General features: G+C 33.2%; 2 protein-coding genes and 1 pseudogene across 2 annotated transcripts; 1 reads left to right on the top strand and 2 right to left on the bottom strand.

The window, feature by feature from the left end:
* Positions 1 to 4,255: 4,255 nt before the first annotated feature.
* On the top strand, positions 4,256 to 4,969 carry LOC120143746 (zinc finger protein GIS3-like). Its single transcript, XM_039157982.1, has one exon. It carries the CDS (start codon positions 4,267 to 4,269, stop codon positions 4,843 to 4,845), a length of 579 nt encoding a protein of 192 aa, XP_039013913.1. The 5' UTR covers positions 4,256 to 4,266; the 3' UTR covers positions 4,846 to 4,969.
* A 3,254-nt stretch (positions 4,970 to 8,223) lies between these two features.
* Positions 8,224 to 14,713, bottom strand: LOC120143715 (annotated as a pseudogene).
* A 712-nt stretch (positions 14,714 to 15,425) lies between these two features.
* On the bottom strand, positions 15,426 to 18,116 carry LOC120143722 (phosphoribosylformylglycinamidine cyclo-ligase, chloroplastic/mitochondrial-like). Its single transcript, XM_039157966.1, has 8 exons — positions 17,744 to 18,116; positions 17,137 to 17,231; positions 16,958 to 17,059; positions 16,807 to 16,866; positions 16,480 to 16,652; positions 16,215 to 16,317; positions 15,968 to 16,126; positions 15,426 to 15,845 (listed from the first exon to the last, which is right to left on the bottom strand). The coding sequence occupies exons 1-8, from the start codon at positions 18,054 to 18,056 to the stop codon at positions 15,675 to 15,677; spliced, it is 1,176 nt and encodes a 391-aa protein (XP_039013897.1). The 5' UTR covers positions 18,057 to 18,116; the 3' UTR covers positions 15,426 to 15,674.
* Between the last annotated feature and the right edge of the window lie 4,050 nt (positions 18,117 to 22,166).

The following is a 22,166-nucleotide window of genomic DNA, read 5'->3' on the forward strand; positions in this document are numbered from 1 at the left end:
GTGGATGCACATAGTTTTGCTGACAAATTCGGATACCATTACGCTACAATTTTGTTACAAAAATCTCACCAATAAGGAAAGAATTGCAGCAATAAATGACAAGTTGGTGAAGAACAGGCGTTGATGCGCAGAATTTGGTAAAAATGGGAATGTATCAGATGGAGGGAGGATGCATTCATCACCATTGAAATACACTTTCCTTGGAAATACCCACCCCTGCTTGAAAGTCAAGGTGCTTTTGTTCTTCCTAAGAAGCACCTTTGATTGAACATTCCAAATGGGCCTGTTTCCATTAATAGGTCATTGTAGTACTTCATGCCATAGAACATCCCTGTGTCATCTTCTCATAATCAAAAAGCTGCGATTAAGTATCCGATTATGATTGGATTGTAATGAGAAATGCTAGCGAAATGTTGTCAACTACTTACTGATTGATTCACAAGGAACCAGAGGCTTTGTAATTGAAGCCAATTAAAACCAAATATTATATTTAGTTTAGTGGCTTAGATTTTTCCAAATTCTTCATATGGTCTTGGTTCAATGGCAGTGACGTGCTCAAACCTTCACTTGGATGCAGCTCTCGTCACAATCCATATTTAATGTAATTTTTTTTTTACAATCATACGATGACACATCTTAATATCAAATTGGAGAATTAAATTTATGAAATAAATTTAAATTAAAGCTAAATTGATTGGGTTTGTAAGTAATGAAAACTAAATGTATAATTATACCAATACTTTTAACTGCCACATTCGTTTCTTTATCAAACGTTAACGGTAGGTAGTTTGATTGATAATATTTAAATAGTTAAGTTGTTTTATTGATAAGATTAAAGGATTGATGGTCAAAATAGAATCTGCCCATGGTTAAGTGGTCATGGGTATAGTTTACCCAATAATATTTAACAGATTTTCAACATTTATACCCTTTATTTTCTTCTTGAATTACAACTATGGGTATGTAACATAAGGATTTAGGAATCATAATATCTGGAATAAAATCTTGGGATATCATCTCAAGCTGAAAAGGTGTTAATTTGAGGGCTAGGAAGACCACATCCACAATGAAGACAAGCAAACCAAATGGTGAGGGAAAGTTGACCATTTCCGTAAGAGCCACCTCAATATCCATAATCCATAGCCATTTACGAAAAACACTTGGTGCTGAAGCCGATTCATACAACTGCACCACACAGGCTTTAGTCCCTTGTCATAAGAGCTAATGGGGAGCTCGGTGGGTCACCTCTAAGGATTCTGAAATCTTTAGATGTCTTCTAACAAAGTTCATCGTGTCTTATTCAACTAACAAGAGATCCAAGGTGATCCTATTGTGCCTATCCTAACCCATTACCACCAGTCTTTTATATATTTTCAGGGTTATGTCGTATTAGAGCAAATTAAAATCTTGATTTCAACATCGGTATATCTTACTGCCCGACTACTTCCAGACTAGACCATATTTTTTTCACTTTCCGGTGGCCTCTAATTTACCATATCCAAACTCAGTGGCTGAGCAGTCTATTCATGTTTCGGAAGCAACATGCAGTTGTTAATGCTGCTCTGAGGTTTTAAAAAGATTCAACTTCTTCTGGAATTTTTCATGGAGAAGGGTAATAAAACAGACAGATGGCCCCAACAAGATTACTTTGTTTGATCATGTAGTTATTAGAGGACAGTCTGCAATATTTCATGAAAGAGATGATAAGTACCTCCATGATGTCATGTCACGTTTAACTGTTGAAACTTAGAATACAAGGAACTAGGCAATTTAAAGACTTGAAAATCTGACAAATGAAAACACGAGGAACAATAATGGAGCCTTGAAGATTCTTTTTTTTTTTTTGGGTTGGTCATTTATTTCAAGAAAGTAAAGAAAAACTCGAACTAAGCCATCATCTGTACTTCGGTGTCCTGTATCCAACAGAACATTCACATTTCACAGTGAAAAAGCTTGAACTACTTGCTTAGCGCTTAAAATAAGGGTTTCACTGTGCTCTTAGCTAGTTTTACAGGAAACGGAAGTGAAAAAAGGGCTAAAGAAACTATCCTAATTATATTCCGGTAGGGCTGATTATCCACTCGATGAGTTTTTGTCCAATCACTCGAACCAAACAACCGGAAAGGAAGGGCAATATGACACCATTGGCCGTGGTGGGGACATCGCTAGCCTGTTGAGGCGTTTTCATCTGTGTGTTTTGGAATGATGTGAAATCGTTTATTTGCAAAGCAGTGGTGATAAAGGAAGCAAACTACGGAGCACACATGTGGGGAAACCAATGATGTCGAAGCAAATAGCCTAACATCGTCAAGAATATGTCGTACAGACCAAACCATTCTAATCAATGTCTTCAATCGAGATGTGGCCAAACACACATATAGCTGTGGATCCATAAATTCTTTTGAGGGTGAATATACATACATTAGTAATTTAAATTTTTCATATGAGATGGACACAAATAAAATTTAAGGATGAACATAACTAATCGAAAAAAATTTAAATTTTAGGATGGACACGTGTCTACCATGAGCTAAGGGTAGATCCACCATGGCATATATATAACGCATAGGATTCTTAGTACTATTCAGCTGGCAAAGTCAGACATTGTCTGAGTTTTTCCTAATGGGCTGTTCGAAGGGGATAAACATCATCAAAAGGTAGTCAATAACCATTAATGATCCTAGCTGCCGACTTGGGATCAGTTATGCTAAGTCGTTACATTATTTTGTGGTCGTATTTAATACTATGATTAAAAAAAAGCAGAGTATAGTTTTTTTTCCTCTTCTTTTTAGTGAAATAAAAGGGGGATGCATGTCAAGCAAAGCTAGATTATGGGAAACACTGTGACCATCAAAAGAACACTTGATGAGCGGATGAAGGATTCAAGTATGTCACTAAGGACGCTAGTGGAAGACAACCATTCTAATCCACGAGCCAACGGCGTTCCGAAACGTGTGGCTATACAGAGACAGTCATGGTAATATAGTATGCCTATGTCAAGTACAGCAAATGATTTAATTCTTTTCACAGTCCAATTGAGCGGATAAAAAACTCATATGTCATGCCTCTGTTTGTCCCTCACCAATCCCATAAGACTAAATATTCTTTTTAAAAAAGGAAAAAGAAGTCCTTGTTTAATCTCATGTGGATTGGCCTACACCTCAGTAGACATGTTCAATTGCAGAAACCTGTCTAAATGACACCACAATTGACCCTAAAAGGGGCAACTAGGGAATACGAATTAAGGTTACATCAACGTCAAATTTTCACTATTATTACGTAACATGATTTTATCACTTAATCATCTTCTCCGAGTATTGATCAACAAACAGGATGGCTTCTTTGAATCTGGGTTATACAGGATGATTAATACCAAGAAAAGAGTGGTAGTCGGGAGAAGATTCAAACATCGATTGTATCGGATCTAACCTATATTCACAGCGAGATTTAGCATTTCTTTTTCCGGTTCCGTCAGCCAAGATTATGAAGGAAACCAACCTAACTAATAGTTTGACAGCTAAAGAACTGTTTCATGTATATATGAAACCCAGCTTACAGCCCTTAGCAACCGGGAGGCTTCATGAAAATGCAGCATTTCTATTCACGTCTTGTCATAAAATAAGCTTAATCTGTTGCTAGATGGTTATATGCAGAATTAAGTACTTTAGGGCATGAGTTTATATGAGTTTTGGATCAACGCTCTCAAGTCTCAATCTTTTGTTGGTCGACTGAATGATTATGCAGGCCAAGAAGCAAAAGCGCGCGTGCGTGGACTTTGGCACTTAAAAGGAGGCAGGCAAGAGGGAGGGACAATCTTAATTCATCTTTGTCTACAGTTGGGACAATGACCCTAATCCCCCGTCTTTCTCGGGCACTTTTCTTTTATCTTTTCTCTCTCCTTTTCCAATGTTTCATCGTCACGTGAAAACTGTGCCTGACAAGAATGTTTTCACATGTTTACGGCCTTTTCTTTCTAACCCTGTACGTAACTAGTAATTACCCTTGAAAATAAATTGCATGGCCAAAGCAATTTTTTTACTTTACTGACATTGAGAAATTGTTACCAATAGCCCCCAAAATTCCGTACAACAACCATGCTTTTCACTTCCAGGTATAATCTACTCAACTCAGTTGGCCTAATACCCTTTGAAAACTTTATGAACTAAAGGCGGATATACGAATATCAAACCACTCCCAGCTATAAATACAGGGCAAAACTAGTTTTAACATCTCATACATAACCATCTCCTATTCTTCTTCATTACAATGGCGGAGAGCTCGATCTCAACCAAGCTGTCTTCGACCGATATGTCACCGGATAAACAATCGTACCAGAAACCCTCTTTACCGTTGAAATTATTTGGTTTCTCACTAACTAATCAGCAAGGCGAAGTAATAGAGAAAGCTGAGAATTTTGGAGAAAGCAGGAAGTTCGAGTGTCCGTTTTGCCACCGAGAATTTGCCAACTCTCAAGCGCTAGGAGGACATCAAAATGCACATAAGAGAGAGCGTCAAAGAGCCGGGCGAGCCCAGTTTCATAGCCATCAACGGGTCATAGCATCTGCGCCTGTTTTAAGCTCAAATTCTCTACGGCCGATGCACGCCGCGTATAGTAGGGGGTTCACTAGCAACGGTGCTGCTAAATTTGTGCCGCAACCATGTTATCGTCCATCACAGCCACTGTTGCTTCCCTCGACTCCTACTCAGTACGGTCATCAATTTTACGTAGCACATCCAGTGCATTTTGACACAGCAGTCGCGGCGTTTAATGAATTTCCTGGTAAATTGCCAGAGGCGAACATAGGCCTCGATCTTCATCTTAAACTCTCTCCTTCAGGTTGTTAGATCATATAATATATATATATATATATATATATATGTATATCATGGAGCTTAATTTATGCCCCTTCTGCTTTTGTATTTTCCTCTCTTTGGTTAAATTTGCCGTGAAACGTGTTATCGTTCATTGTGTTTTAAGAGTTTGATCTTCCTGGCAATTCTGGTGTTCAAGGTTAATGGCATGCATTGTTCCGTTAAAATTAAATTAATTAAAATTTAATTAATCGATCGTTCATTAAAATATTTGATCAGTGAAAGATTCAAATTTAGTCTTACAAGAAGATCATCGGAATAGATCCGAGTATTAGAACGTCAAACGTTTAGATGAATTTTCATCTATTGTGAGTGAATTTTGTGAAAAATCAATCTAATAAAAAGAAAATAAAAGCGAAATATGAATGTTTGAATATCAATCTTGCTATGAATGATGACCAATGATGAGCTGAGATATACCAACAATGACGCCGAAGTACGAAGACTAAAATGATACACAAATTAAAGTTTTGTGCCTAAAAACAAAATGTTTTAAAGAGTTTAGTAATAAAATTGATACACAAACTAAAGTTCATGAGGAAGAAAATAATTTTATCATCACGCCATTGATGATTTAACAACTTAATGTTTACATTTAAATCAGAATCAAAGTTATTGAAGTATTTTAAAGTTTAGTTATAAAATCGATATAAATCTTAAATTATAATGATATTTGGTGTAGTTTATACTAAAGAATACAATTATTTGCACATAGATGATCCTGCAATGTTGCATCATCAATTAAAACTAATAATTAATTATAAATATGTTTTTATATTATAATAATCTTTAAATCAAATAATTTGCTTAGCCGGTTCAGCTTAGCTCAGCTGTTCCTTGATGTGCTCTCAAATAAACCGCATCATTGGCTTCTTCCTCACGGGATTCATTGGTCAACTTTTTCACACTCGACGCCTGTTTTAATTTAAAAAATTACTTATTTTTTAATCTATTGAGAATAATTATTTTGATTTGTTTAATATAAAGGAATAATCTATATAAACTATTGACTTTTCTAGAATAATTAAAATAATCTTCAATATTATTGGAAGGACGAGTTTTAAACTCCGTATAATAAACATGAAAAATACTAAAAAACCCACTAATATAACAATTTATATTTCGTCGAAAATTAAACATGAACGAACACTAAAAATATTTACGTGTTATTATCGGTGACGTAGCTAGGAACTTAGTGTAGGGGTCCAATATAAAACTATAAATTTTTGGAGGGGTTCAAATATAAAAATAATTAATTTTTAGGAGGGGGCTAAAGTATAAATTTTCCACTTAATTAAAGGGCTAAAAGGTTTAAATTAAATGTTTAATGTTAAGGAGGAACAAAAAATACAAATTACTGAAGTGATTTTAATTATAAAAGAGAAGGTTCTTCTCGTTAGATATCTTTGGTTTGAGCAAATGTTTTGCAGGATGTTAAAAGAATATTGAACGAATATTATTTTGTAATCACGTTAAACTATTAAAAAATTAATAGTTTATAACTAATATAAATAATTGTTGATTGTTACAATGTTCATGTGTTGGTTCACTTGTAAATATGTGAATAATAACACAACAAATAGATTTAATTGATTCTTTTAAAAAGTTTAAAAATTTATTTAATATTTAAGTTACAATTTTAAAATATATAAATACTTTTATCTTTTTCATGTTTCGAAGTAAGGATATTCAACTAGATTCCGACGAATTGAGATATTTTTCTTCACCATCTAAGTTGCTAAGGCGTAACGTAGAAGAGTTCAGTTAAAAAAATCTCTAATCCTCTAAAAAAATATTTTATCCTAGCAACATAGATGATGGAGAAGAATACCTTAATTCGACATAACACAATTGGATATTCGTACTTTGAGATAAAAATTAGATTAAAAAATCTTAAAAGAAGAGAAAATTTATCAAAGATACTTTTGATGAAAAATATTTGTTATTTTGCTTATTTCATTGAAAATATGTTTAAAAAATAGTATTGGACTCATTCTTATAAGAGACGATCGAAAATCTTTTTGATACAAATATTATTTTTTTAATAATTTAATTTTTATAGTTTATGATATTTTTCATTTTAAAAATTTGTTACTATTATACTTTTATTTTAAATAATTTTTAATTTTTAGATTAAAGATTAAATAAGTATTCAATTTTTTTAAATTTTTTAAATAAATAAAAAACAACTAAAATCATTTCTAGCATCATCATTCATATGCGAATCAACATATTAATATTATAAATCATTGTATTAATATCATAACAATCAATTATGATTTTACTAAAAAGACTACATTGAATAACATTTTAAATTTGAAAATTTGAAGTGTAAAAAAAAACTCTTAAGAAGTACATTGATTTTTTTTATTCAGAAATTCTAAAGAACAGCTAAATTTGTGTGGCTTACAACGGTGTTCCCGTGAGGTTTCACCCAATGTTTTAAAAAATGGTCAGCGACCGTGATTTCGGCCGTGATATAACGGTTTTGCCGCCATCCGAGTTACCTGCGACGGCCGTAATAGCGTCTTCGACGACCGCAATCACGGTAAATCCAAAATAACCGAAAACGTGACCGCGATTTGAAACCCTGATTCCACCGCCCACATTTCACATTTCTCACCGGACCAAACAACTAAAAACAAACTAACATCCATTTATTTTCATTAATCTCACTCTGTTTCCACGTATCAATCATCAAACGCTCAACTACATTCCATAGCTTTATATATAAAAGAGGCAACCTTAACACCTTAACACTTTTGATCAATAAGAACTAAAGATCTTAACACTTTTGATCGCAACACCTTAACATCCATTTAAGTGTTTTCAAATTTATCAATAAGAACTAAAGATCTTAACACTTTTGATCGCAACACCTTGCATTAGCAATCAGTAGCGCTCAATTAGTCATCCTACTCGTAGCTATTTATACATAGATGGACTGAATATGAGATGGATTGAATATAACCAGTGGAATTAATCGTCCCTAAAAAATTTAAATTCTTATATAATTTAAATGTTTTCTTTACATTTTTTATTTGATAATTTATTTTTATCCTTCTAAACTTTTTTTGTTTCACTCTTAAAATTTTATAAATTCATCCTTAAAATAAAATAAAACCATACATCCATCATCGTATTTATGTATATTATATATATTATATAAATTAGAGACACAAATCAAACAAGTTTCATCAGAAAAAAAGGGGGGAGAGTGCCCCCATACTAATATTGCCAACAAAAATATAAATAAATATCCCTTTTTTGCCTGCTTGTACAATGGCCAGAGTAAACAATAAATGAATAATAACTTGAACCAATTGATACACAGTAAGTTTACATTACATAGGACATGGCAGTTTGCAGCATTTCCAAAGAAAATTATTGGCCAACAGCTGTCTTGTCCCAAACTCTAACTGGCAATAACCCCACGATTTCCATCCAATAGTAAAGGGACTTGAAGAACACAATATAAGGGATAGTCAATCAATTGATGTTATTTTACACCTATTGCCACGACTTTATATGTGCAAACAATAATAGCAATTAGGTCCGGTTGACCCGAACCGGCAACAGGTACCAAGCTTAGGCTCTAGAACAGATTCTCTCATGGTGGAAGCAAATCCTCTCATCCAAGCTCGCAACTAAGCCTTGTACAAGTTGTTACCTTGTTTATATATTTAATTTTCAAAAAGATGATTACCTTGTAAAACTGATTCGGATGTATGATTATAACTTGTGAATCAGCTTCCATTTTGATGTCTGCTAAGATATGCTTCCAATTGTCCTTTTGCAGATAATACAAGCCCTATAATCCCAAAGGCATATATATACCATTTTGCATGTTAGAAGATAAATGTCAAATCATCCACAAATTCATGAAATATTCCTAATGGAAAGAGTGAAAGTTATATGATCAAGCATATGAAGTTTATTTATTATTTCAGACAAATAACCATAAGCTACATTTAGACTATCTTAAATCATCGAGCGATGATGATCTTTAACTTCACCCATATGAGATCATGACCTTTCACAGGGATGCATGAGTGCAGTCTTTCTCACATCATTTTCTTTGCTAGAACGCTATTGATGACAAATTATGCACCCTGCATGCACATAACGCGAATGATGTAATTGTGAACTGTAAGTACCTAAAAACAGTGCTGAGGGCTTCCCTGGCCGTGATTTAAATTCTGGATGAAACTGCACTCCTACATAAAATGGATGACCCGGAAGCTCCAGAACCTGCAAAACAAGAGAAAATGAATGAACTTTGTCACTTTTCAGTTCAGACTGGGAAATTGAGAATCTAAATCCCACTCTAATCCAACAGATGGCTACACAAACCAAGAAAAGCTTCAGCGAGATGGAAAAAAAATGTAAACTCACCTCCATTCTTTTCCCAGTTTCATCCTTCCCAACAAATTTCAGCCCCGCTCCTTCAAGAACCCCGATCATATCTGGGTTTACCTGCAGCAAAGTCATGTAACGAGGCAATAAATCAGACCATAGAATATCATATAATTTACACTGATGCATCCACTTTTTTCTTCTCTTTCCCAGTTGAATCAACTTGACCAACCTCATATCTATGTCGGTGTCGTTCATCTACATATGGTGCATTGCAGTACCTAGCAAGAATACAACGAATCACTTATTTGGACAGTAATCATATAGCATAAACCATAAACCCTAGCCTTGCACCCTTGAAATACTTGGAGTTGCATACAACTTGTGATGAAGATCACATGACACAAATAGGAAACAAATCATTTAAGAGCGTTCATCTTTTCTCTGCAGAAGCAGAGTATGAAGAATTTTTTCAAAATTAAACGAACCAATAACATACAATTTAGAAGAAATACAATCAGGTGTCTGAAATAGTGTTCTTCGAGATCCTAATCTCATTGTGCTTCCCATATGTGTTCTTGATCCCTGACAAATCAAATAGAAAATAATATCATCCTGCAGCTTGTCGCACATGTGAGAAGTAAAATAAGCAATGGGAAGCATATACTTCGGGCATAAAAATGACGAATGGATTAGGTGTCTGCTGATCAACTGTTTGCCCTTTCAAAACCTAGAACCTAGAACAATAAACTACATAAGGTTTAACGTATAATTTGGAGGGGGGGAAAGGAGGAAAAAGAAGAAAAAGTATTTCTAATATGCACGTACAGATCTGGCATACTCTATTACAGAGATCTGCATGCCCAAGCAAATGCCAAGATAAGGAAGATTATTTTCTCTAGCATATTTTGCAGCCAATATCATTCCACTTACACCACGATCACCAAATCCACCAGGAACTAGGACACATTCAGCATTCTGCATATAACAACTTGGAGAGAAAAAAAATCAATTTCGGCAACACCCTTTCTATCCCAATTCAAATTGGTGTATGCAGCAGAAATAATAACTCATAAACAGTGATGTAACCTAAATAGAGAGGATAAGTACAAATTGGTTTAAGGACCAACACCTACTTCCCCACTATATATCTAACTGTAAACTCTTTGTATCAACTCTCCAGGACCATCAATAATAATCTAATTTTACCCTATTCCTGAACAGAACTCATCTCTGAGAAAAATAAACCAAAACCAGATGTTGGGTAAAGGATCCGACACTGCACAGTATAGAAAACAATAAGGGAAAACAATAAAAGGCTTACTCTCAGAGTTTTCCATGCAGCAGCATGAGCTTCTGGGGTCTGGATGAGATAGACAAATGTTTAGATGACATAATCATAAGTTCCTTTTGTATTGTAATAGCAAAAGCACTACTGGTTCGATACCGATTGAGCAGAATCATCTTCAAGGTCTGAAGCAGCAATCCAGTAAATAGATGGCTTCAAAGAGCATGCAATGGAGGCATGTAAAAGTGCCTACAAGCAAAAGAAAATATAAAGTAAGGGGAATTATACACAATAATGATTACTATCAGAGACATAAACCATCAAGCCACTGAACTTCAGTATTTAAATAACATATATCAATCAGCGGAGACATGATTTTGCATTACTAAAAAGGAATTACCTAGTTTTTAATCAGTCACAATATGATATGTCATTTACCAAAATGGTCTAGATTATGCAATATCGCAAAGCAGAATTTGGACTGATGTAAACTGATCAATTTGTTAATCCCTCCAGCATCTAAAACATTTGGATAATTGTTTATGAGCTTTTACCATACACCTTAGGTTCAAAGGATGAAAAAAGACAGATAATGTAACAACAACAACAATATACGGCAGCAGGAGCTATTCCTTGTATAACATTATGTGCGTTTAAGAATGTATATTCCAGAAAAGATAATATGGCTAAAATTAAGGATCTATAGAAATCATGATACTAAACTAGTATCAAACCTTCACAACAGATAAATATGAGTCTGCCAAACCAACATACTTCCCAACCATAGCAATCCTCACCTGCATACAATATGTTTTTTTCCCAACTGAGATAGAAACCTCAATTTCAAACTAGAAAATTAGAGCTAAACTAAAAATACGGACAGAATCAGTGATATTATCAAAAGTTTCTGCCATCCTGGTCCAAGCTTCTAAATCCGGAGGCGAGGCAATGCTGAAACAGAACTTCAAAAAAATTTAGTTAGTGAATCAAACCTTCTTTTGGTTGGTACCTTGATCCAAATTTAATGATGATTTTGTTAGTTAACAGCCTATCAATTTCAGTGTCAAGTTCCAGCTTAACCAATGATAAAAACAACCTTTTCCCAGTGCTAAAATCACAGAAAATGAATTAATGGGAAAAGACCAACAATGATCTAGTTAGGCTGCATACAAAAATATTGATTGCGTAGGCCTCATTGTTCATCAAAGTGTTAACCCCTAGATGGCTACATGTTAACAAACTTAGCGGTCCAATGGTTTTGAGGAAAAAAGAAGGTGGAGATGGGAAGTTTGGAAATATTGAAACAAAAACTAACCTCAGTAAATCTAGCTGTTTCAGAATTGAATGATGAGCATTTTGGTTCTGAAGCAACATTCAATATATAGCAGCATTAAGAAAGGTACAAGTATGATATACTATAATACTTGGACCTGAAATTCCAAAGAGAGATAAAGCAACATTTGGTCCCTTACCTTGGCAATTTTTCCCATTTTTATTCCTTTTGATGATGTGCCGCTACGAGATTGTACCATGTGACACAATACCGGAGCGCCACATCATCTAAAAGATGAAAAATTCAAGTTCATGGGCTAAAGTAGACCAAAAAGATGTTCAAGGACAAAGTTGGAAAAATTTGCCAAGTTCAGGGGCTAAATGTTGCTTTATCCCTTCTAGAGAAATAGAAGAATTGCTACGGAACATACTCTTAGTAAGAGGGGAATATGCCAAATGTTGGGCACATCATGAATATTAAGGATGTTGGCAGCCTGTGAGGGGCCACGAGAAGACATAATATTGTCAGTCAAGATGATAAACCTAAATTAAAAGAACAAAAACAAAATTTAGCCAACAAATTTACCGGAACATGGCAGAATTGTTGAAGTTTCTGCTTTGTATTATCCAATAAGGGCTGCAAGTCACCAAGCAAAAGGATATTACATACCACAAGAAAGAAAGAAAAGTGTCAAAAGTATATTCGGCAAGGTAAAACGGGAAGACACAAGTAAATTCAAGAGCCAAAGAAGAGAAATTGCAATTTTACAAGGAAACAATAAAACAACATGACTGGCAAGCACAGTACAGAGTTAAAATGACAAGTCCAACTAAATTCAGCGTTAAACATTACAAAAGCACTATCATACCAAAAAGACACGTCACCCTAAAAAGATGATATAGTTAACCACTACGCACATAATTGCAATAATGAGCCAGTTAACAATACTCCTGAAAGATAAAATGCAATAATGCAGTTGACCTGATGATCGTGACGGAAAAAATCATCTGTACCATGAGTATGATAGTACACGCAAACGCAGAGTACCTGAGCAGAGCGACAAGCAAGCAGATGAGGAGTCAAGCCTAAGGCTCTAAGTTCCCGGACACTATGCTGTGTAGGCTTAGTTTTCTGCTCCCGCAAGAGAGACGGATTTCTTTTCACCATTAAAGGAGACAGTCTAATATTTCAGGGAGTTGGATTATTTCAGCTTAAAAAAATTTACAATTTATGTACAATGTTCAAAGAAAATTATGGAGTATTACTTGCTCTCCAACAGCATCCAAGACAGGTATTAGGCTGACATGAATGAGGCAGAAGTTTTCTTTCCCTGAGGAAAAGAAAATTATTACAAATGAAGATTCCATATCCAAAGATCCTGGATATGCTAATATAAAGTTTCTCTGAGCCATAAGATAGATGTAGAATCAATTTTTTTTTATTACCAGATTGATGATTAACAGGATGATGAAGATACCAAACATTTTGAACCTTATTAACTGTGTCTTTATGTTAATCAATGTGTGAGTGTAAACACACCACAAACCTAAGATGCATTTTTAAATTTCTGGGATAAACAGAAAAAACTGCAGGCTTACCAACTGAGAAAAACAGCTGTCGCAAAGCCTCAATGAATGGCATTGATTCAATGTCGCCTGAAGAACCCCCGCCCCCAGGCCAAAAAGTACATATAAATCAATCATCTCTCTGCTAGAACAAGTTAAAGAAAGGAACGGAGAGAATTTCTTACCCACAGTGCCTCCCAATTCTATTACACAGACATCTGCCGGACCCTCTTTTCCATCAACAGGAATGTGAGAAACTGACTGAATCCAGTCCTTAATAGCATCCGTGACGTGCGGAACAACCTACGATCCACTCAAAAAGGAAAAAAAATTGACAGGAATTTATCATTACATTATTTATGTAGGCAAAAGAAGCTATATGATTCAGTAATAACAATATTCACCTGAACAGTTTTTCCGAGATAATCACCTCTTCGTTCCTTCTCAAGGACGAACTGATAAGATGAAACAGCTGGGTTATTTTCAATCACTAATGGAATTAATGTGAACACTGAACAAATAAATTAGCATCAATTCAGACTAAATGAAATACCTGATATATCTTTCCGGTAGTTATGTTGTTCTCTTTGGTAAGAGTAACATCTAGGAAGCGTTCATAGTTACCTAAATCCAAATCTACCTTTAAAGAGAAACACAAACAAAAACCAACACAAGTTAATATATTGCAACGCAGTTTTTTCCTCTCTTTTCTGGCAAATACTGTTAGCACAAAATACTAAATGCAGGAGGGAAGATAGTAGAACCTCTCCTCCGTCATCAAGAACAAAAACTTCCCCATGTTCAAATGGAGACATGGTTCCAGCATCAATGTTCAGATAAGGATCTGTAAGATACGAATGAAATGAAGAAGATTCACAGACAAAACCAAACATAATCCCGGGTTTTTTCCTCAAATTGGAAGAGAAAATAAATCGCAAAAAACAAGGAGTTTAGGAACTAAAGAGCAAGTAATGGCAGTAATGAAAAATATATTATATAATCTTCAAGAAAATATCAATCCTTAAACGAGTAACACTAAGTTTAGAAATCAACCCAGAAGCCTGGACCCATATAAAGAAGGAAAAAATAGTGATAAGCTAAAACAAGAGAAATAATAAAACGACGTGGCAAAAGAGAAAAGAACCAATTTTGATAGAAGTAACACGGAGGCCACAGGCTTTAAGGACGACGCCTATGCTGCTGGCAGTGACGCCCTTGCCCAGTCCACTTACGACTCCTCCAGTAACCAACACGTACTTCATTTCTGTATCTCTGTAAAATTAGTATTAAAACTGATTGTGAATTGTATTGCATGCGACGTTCTTGTTTAAATGTACCTGAGCGAGCGTCAAAACCTTGAAGAAGCAGCGGCAGAAATGACAAAGTCTGGCATTTTTTGCGTCTATGTATACACTAGTAGGAATCACTTAACTTTCTTCTTTTTTAGTTATAGTTGGACAATCAACGATTATTTTACTATCAAAATATTTATGATTATTATAAATTACCATGAAATCATGTAATTATTTATAAAATATAAATTGTTTCAAATGACAAAAATTTCCTTTTTGCAAAAGACGAAACATGCTTAAATAAACATGAAATCCCATTGGAATAAATAAAAATTAAAGATAAGCATCTAATTAAACAGACACTTTAGTTAATGGAAGCACTTCTTTGTAGGATGCTTAGTAGACTTTAGTTAATGGAAGCACTTCTTTGTGAGATGCTTAATGAAAAAGGATGCTTAGTGTTATGGATGCCTAATGCTCTTGCTCGTTAGATTATCCTTTGTTTTTTTTAGGCCGAAGGCATATTCTTCGGGGGAGAAATGACCTTTATCTTTTGTATTTATTATTCTGCTTAACGCCTAATTAATCTTAATCAGCTGTCAGGGTCAAAATTCGGAATGAGAACTTGTTACCTCGAAAAGAGCTATTTTAGATTTCCACTAATATTGTGATGTGAAAGTGAAATACAAGGAGCATAAGGCATGTATAACATTAAATATCATTGTCCCTTGTATGAATGTTGCATACATTTATTCTTCTTTTCTGATCCAGGGATACATTTATTCTCACCCCATTCTATACGCAAACTTCAGGAAATCCTGCTGAGCCAACCTCGTGTTCATTCTTACTATGAGTTCAAAAACCTCCCAACAACCTCATGTATCCAAACTCTAATATTACAACTGAATAACTATGTCATACAGGGCCTTCGATGCTGTTGCATGGAACAATGAAAGAGCTGTGAATTTGGATCTCGTCCCGATTACGAGAGAAATAAATGTCGCATGTTACAACACAAGCCACAGTTTCTAGCTGTAGGTTACACCTTCTCCATTCACGACTTCACCGATGTGGTAAGCTGTGTAAGCACCGTTTGCACCTTCAAGTATTCTTTGAGATCCTTCCTTACTCACAACGAGAACCATGCCGATGCCCATGTTAAACGTCCGCCTCATCTCAGCGTCCTCAATGTTTCCAGCCTAAATACATATCAATCAAAAATAAACAAATACCGTTTATCAACCTAAAAACCTTTGTTTCAAACTAGAAATATAAAACAAGGAAACCAATTCAATAATTATTTACGAAAAAAACTTTCTACCTGCTGTATCCATTTGAACACAGCTGGAACATTCCAAGAATCGTTATAGATGACAGCACCAAGGCCTTTTGGGAACACTCGGGGTATGTTGTCAGTAAAACCACCACCTGTGATATGTGCTATCCCCTTCACCCCTCCCTTGCCAATTATATCTAACACCTGGATATGGAAAATGGTTTTAGCTTGCAAATTTGTGTATGAGAAGATGAGACCAAACTTATACTGTCAAACAAAGGTTGAGTTTAACCTGCTTAACATATATAACAGTTGGTGCCATTAATGCTTCTCCTAAGGTAACTGCTGCACCAGGAAGTTGATCCTTTAAAGAAAGACCACTACGAACCAAAGCCCTGCAAAAGAGTTTAAATAAATCAAAAGGATTTCATGCACTAAAATAACATTTAAAAAAGAAAAATTAGTATATCAAAGAATCACATAGATTTGACCATATATATCACGATACCACTGAAGATAATTTACAAATAGGACATTTCATTACAAAGGTTGCTAACCTTCTAACAAGAGAGAAACCATTTGAATGGACTCCACTGGAAGGTAAGCCAACTAGTACATCTCCAGCCACAATGTTTTTCCCGTCTATAACTGAATCCTTTTTAACGATTCCTACGGCAAAGCCACTAAGATCATATTCACCCTTCGCATAAAAATCTGGCATCTCTGCAGTCTGAAAGGCATGCAAATTACATTTAGTTGATCTACAAAATTAAAAATATTTCTTGCAATTTCTAAATCTAAACATACATATGGCTTGAAAGGACTTCATCAGTGCAGAGACAAACTTCAACAGAGAACAGTGAAGTAAAAATTAAATCATGTACCTCCCCACCCAACAAAGCACAGTCAGATTGTTGACAACCATCTACAATTCCTTTTATAACCTGAAAAAAAACGGAATGGTGATTATTAAATACTGTTAACCATTTTGATTTATCCACCCAGTGTAATGGAAGTAAACAAAACAATTTGAACCTTTTCGGCAAGGTCAACATCAAGGTGACTTGTGGCAAAATAATCAAGGAAGAATAATGGCTTTGCTCCAGAAGTAACAATGTCATTAACACTCATTGCAACCTGAGGTGCAAGTATATTAGGATGAAAATATTATTGTATAGAGAAAATGCATATAACAAGGTTTGTTCCAAGTTTACAAGATCAATCCCGATAGTTTCATGGATTCCAGTCTCAAATGCTAGTTTGAGCTTGGTTCCCACACCGTCAGTACCAGCAACAAGGTAAGAATCACCTGTTCATCAGACAGGAAATCAATAAGCTCAACTAACCAAGACTAACTTTTCCAAATGAACCATAAACGAAGAGGCGTTCTATAAACATTTAAAGTAGAAGTACTAGCAAGTTGAACTTTGTAAATAATGAAGAAGAAAAGAAAGTTACACTAAAGGGAACCTCAATAAGATTCAGGTGCTTGGCAATGTCCTATCAATAGCACACAATTCAAGTAATTGGTCATTTTCTATCAATTGTACATAATTAAGAATCAGATTAAGCTACTTAATCCATAACCTAACAAAAAATTAAAAAAAAAAAGTTACGAAAATTCATAATATCGGATATTGAGACAGCCAACGAATAGGCTTGACAATTTCCTATATTCAACGAATAAGAAAGGTAAAGAAGTAACACTGTTTCATGAAAAGAAAAAACTAGCTTTAAAAAAATTAATTTCCCTCATTAAAAATACTCCATTCCGTGTAAAATGAAAGGAGATCTTACAAAAAAAGGTAAAAAAAATAATACCGAGCGGGAAAAGACCGCCAAAGCCACCAATTCCAGGAGCCATCTTAGCGATTCTTCTAACAAGCTCAGTTCCAGCATCAATATCAACACCAGCATCCTTGTAAGTTAGCCCACCCGACCCATCGGAGTCCTTGGACATGGAGCGCAAGCGGCTATTTCTTTCCAGCAAGGATAAAGAAAGACACGGAAACCTTTGCAAGCGGTTGGGTCGAACTGCCAGAGGAGATTGAGTAGCAATGGTGGGTTTGTCGAAAACGGGTCTCGAAACGCATCGAGATAGTTCAGCGTTTGCAGTTGCCACGGTGTTTGTCATGTGAAAGAATAGAAGAGAGTCGAAAGTGGCGTAGAACTGAAGGAGCAAGAAACTGTAATTTGCACTCAAAGAGGCATAGTGTGAAAGGAGTGCTTTAGGGCAAAAGCTTTTGTTTTTGCGCGGCTTACTGGGGTTTGTGCTAGGCGTTTCATTTTTTTTTGTAATAGATATAAGGGTAAAGTATAGTAATGGTCACTAAACATTTCTGAAACTTGCATTTAGGTCCCCCAACATTTAAAACTTGCAATACAGTCCCTCAATATTTATTCCGTTTGCAATATGGTCCCCCAACTTACACCACAGTTAGAAAATTAGGATAAATTATATAAACGGTCATTGAACTTTTCAGTCACTTGAATTTCGGTCCCACAACTTTTAAAACTTGCAAAACAATCATCAATTTCATTCTAAACCCCAATTTCCAAAGTAATTCAATTTTATTCTAAACCCTAAATTCTAAAATACTTCAATTAAATTCTAAAATACTTCAATTTAAGGTAATATAGGCTTGAAGAAAGAGTTCAAGGCACAGACACAACGAATAAAATATTTATATAAATGTATATTTATATTAGATGTATAAATAAAAAATATATATATTATTGTATGAATCATTTATATTTTTTGAATATTTTATTTTTAATAAGAAATTAAAATTATTAATTATATTATAAATACTCAACTTAAGATTATATATATAATCATGAATTATAAATATGAAAAATATAATTATTAAATTTAGTTTAAAAATATATAAATCTTAAATTTATTCTTTTAAAATATTGTATCAACTAATATTTAAAAATATATTAAATCTATCAAACAATTTATCAAATATAATATTTTTTTATTGTAAAAAATATAATATTTTCCCATCATTTATTGCTTTCAAATTTTTTGCCGAAGTTCAAATCTCATTATTTCCATTTTACATTATATTCTTTTTTTCTGGCATTGGTCATACTATTAGTATATGTATTATTGTATATCTCTTAACACAAACGATGGTGTTAGCTTAGTGGCTCCACCCTATATCTTTCATTTGTGTGACTCAGGTTTGAGTTTGCCCAAGACCCAAATTTTACTTCTTGTAACTTAATTTTCTTCTAATTAGGAGGTGACATGTGTCACCAATAACACATATCATGATCATGTGTTAACACATGTCAGATCCTGATTAAATGATTAATTTATTAAATTTTATTTAATTTAGGACCAAATTGATAGCATATATAAATAATTAGGTGGTAACACGTGTCACCAATGACACGTGTCATGATCATGTGCTAACACATGTCAGATCCTAATTAAATGATTAATTTATTAAATTTTATTTAATTTAGGACCAAATTGATTATATAAATAATAAAGACTGAATGTATAATAATGTCAATTCCTTTAACTGCCACATCATCATTTTTATCAATTGGTAACGACTAGTGGCTTAGTTGAAACAGTTAAATAATTATGTGGTATGATTGATAAATTTAAAAGATCGATGACAAAAGTAAAAAGGGCTAGATAGTTAAGTTGTCAACCGAGTAGTTTACACTTTTATTTATACGTCAAAATAACATTTTATAAATTTAAAATTCGAATTATTTTCAACCTCTTTTATATCCTAACTACTTTTTTTAATTAAAAAATTTATTCAACAGATAAGAATTATACTATTATATTTATATAAAAAATACGTATCACATGAAATAAGATGAAATTAAATAATAATAACTTTGACATAATTGAATTTAATTTAAGTATTTTGGAATTTAGGGTTTAGAATAAAATTGAATTACTTTGGAAATTGGGGTTTATAATGAAATTGATGATTGTTTTGCAAGTTTTAAAAGTTGGGGGACCTAAATTCAAGTGACTGAAAAGTTCAATGACCATTTATATAATTTATCCTAATTTTCTAACTGTGGTTTAAGTTGGGGGACCATATTGCAAACGGAATAAATATTGGGAGACTGTATTGCAAGTTTTAAATGTTGGGGGACCTAAATGCAAGCTTCTGAAATGTTCAGTGACCATTACTATTCTTTACCCTAGATATAAATATAAGGGATGTTTGTTTACTTTTGAATGAATCTTTCAGAATCGTTTAGTGTTGAATGTTGAATCGTTTAATATTTAGTGTGTTTGCTTCTCATAATATTATGTTGAATGGGTGGACCCATGACAAAAATTCAGGGGTTACACACAAAAAATTCTTATAAATTTTTTTAGGGGTTGCACAATATTAAAGGTGACACTTGTATTAATTAAAAAAAAATTAGAAAAAATTAACACTAAGTAGACAATTTTGTTGTATAAATTTTTTTTTCTATAAGAATTTATCTGGAATATAGGGATTCTACCTAAAAATCACAAAAAATATATATAAAAATATTAAAATAATATCATTTGATCAATGTTCCTCACAATTTGAGGGGTTGCCCGGGCTACCCCTGAGTCCGCCCCTGATTGCTGAATGATTCAACATTAAAGTACATTTTAAATCATTAAGCATCATGTATTTTATCATAATACCTATTTTTTTTCATATGTTGTCTTATTAACAATCATATTTTATAATATAATAAATCATTATGAAGGTAAAAATGAAAATATTCATAATTTAGATTGTACATTTAGAACCATTATCAAATAGCATGTCACATTCAGAGCTAATTTATACAGAACCTTTGAATCATTTAACGTTTAATCATTTTATTTTATCAATCAACCCCTAAATAAAGGTTTTCACAAGGTCCAATAATCTAATTGGTAAGGAACTCCATATTGACTTAATAGTTAATAGCAGACCCATTTGAGACATGATATTTTTTTCTATTAATTTTTTATATAAAAATAAGGTAAAGTACACAAATGGTCCTCCGAATATAAGATAATATTTTATTGAGTCTTTCAACTATTAAAAGTTATAAAATGATCTTCTGATTATATAGAGTTTCTTTGTTGAGTCCCTTGACTATTAAAAGTTATGAAATGGTCACCCGACTATTCATAATGTTTCAAACTCGTCATTTTCCATTAAAACATTGATGATAGTTTCATATGAATATTGACATGATGACTGAGATATGATAGTCGTTTGAGATTGTGAAACCATATTTTATCATATCTCAATCAACAAGTTAACGTCCAGCTCATACTATCGTCAATTTTTTAACATAAAATGACGAATTTGAAACATAATTAATAGTCAGGTGACCATTTTGTAATTTTTAATAATCGATGGACTTAATAAAATAATATCATATAGTCGAAGGACCATTTGTTTACTTTACCCATAAAAATAATGATTAATTTTATTTGTTTTTGTATTATCTATTTTTATAGTATTTTTTCTCAATATTAGATTTAATATCACCTCTCTTATTGTTGTTTATTTAAATATTTTATTGATCTATCTCTATTGTAAGCATTATGTTAATTCTCATTTATTGATAGATACTCACAACCATCAAAAGAAAAGTTATGAACAAATTGTGATAAATTCAGTTGAACAATATGTATCACTGTTATATACAATTTTATGTTAGTGTTGATATTTATTTTTCACTATTGATAGTATTGTTGGTATGCATATACTTTTTAATTGTCTGGTTTAATTTTAACTCGTTTTTAGTGTGAACCTATTTTTTATTTAATGCCAAATTTATGATTTAATTTATTTTAATCTTATATTTTAATTTTATTTAATGAAATTCATGATTCTTACGTTGGATTAAAATTTATAATTATAGACATATACGTATAATGTACAATGCTATCATAAAACATGAAACAAAATCAAGTGACTACTCATGTTACATATGTTACAAGTACTAAAGTGTAGATATCATAAGTTGTATTTATAATTTGATGATGGACAAAATTATAAATACTAAAAATTGACCTAATATTAAGTTTATATAAAGATATAGTAGTCTCTAAGAAATATATTAATTTGTATTACTTTTATCTTGTTAGAGAATTTATACGACAAAAAAAAATTAATATCACAATTAAAGAAAGACTTAATTTTTAATATATAAATTAATTTAATACACTTCTCCATCTCATATTATATTTTATTCTTAATAATTTAGTAAAATTAGATTT

The sequence above is a fragment of the Hibiscus syriacus genome, unplaced genomic scaffold (genome assembly GCF_006381635.1).
Source record: "Hibiscus syriacus cultivar Baekdansim isolate YM2019G1 unplaced genomic scaffold, ASM638163v2 tig00110863_pilon, whole genome shotgun sequence".
Taxonomy (NCBI): domain Eukaryota; kingdom Viridiplantae; phylum Streptophyta; class Magnoliopsida; order Malvales; family Malvaceae; genus Hibiscus; species Hibiscus syriacus.

Bases quoted from the DNA above. Each gene is read 5' to 3' on its own strand.
- LOC120143722 (XM_039157966.1), bottom strand. From the start codon at position 18,056: ATGACAAACACCGTGGCAACTGCAAACGCTGAACTATCTCGATGCGTT. The intron at 16,318-16,479 runs GTTAGCAACCTT...ACTCTTTTGCAG, and splicing joins GGTTTCTCTCTTGTTAGAAG to GGCTTTGGTTCGTAGTGGTC. The intron at 16,127-16,214 runs GTTAAACTCAAC...TTCCATATCCAG, and splicing joins CTGTTATATATGTTAAGCAG to GTGTTAGATATAATTGGCAA.
- LOC120143746 (XM_039157982.1), top strand. From the start codon at position 4,267: ATGGCGGAGAGCTCGATCTCAACCAAGCTGTCTTCGACCGATATGTCA.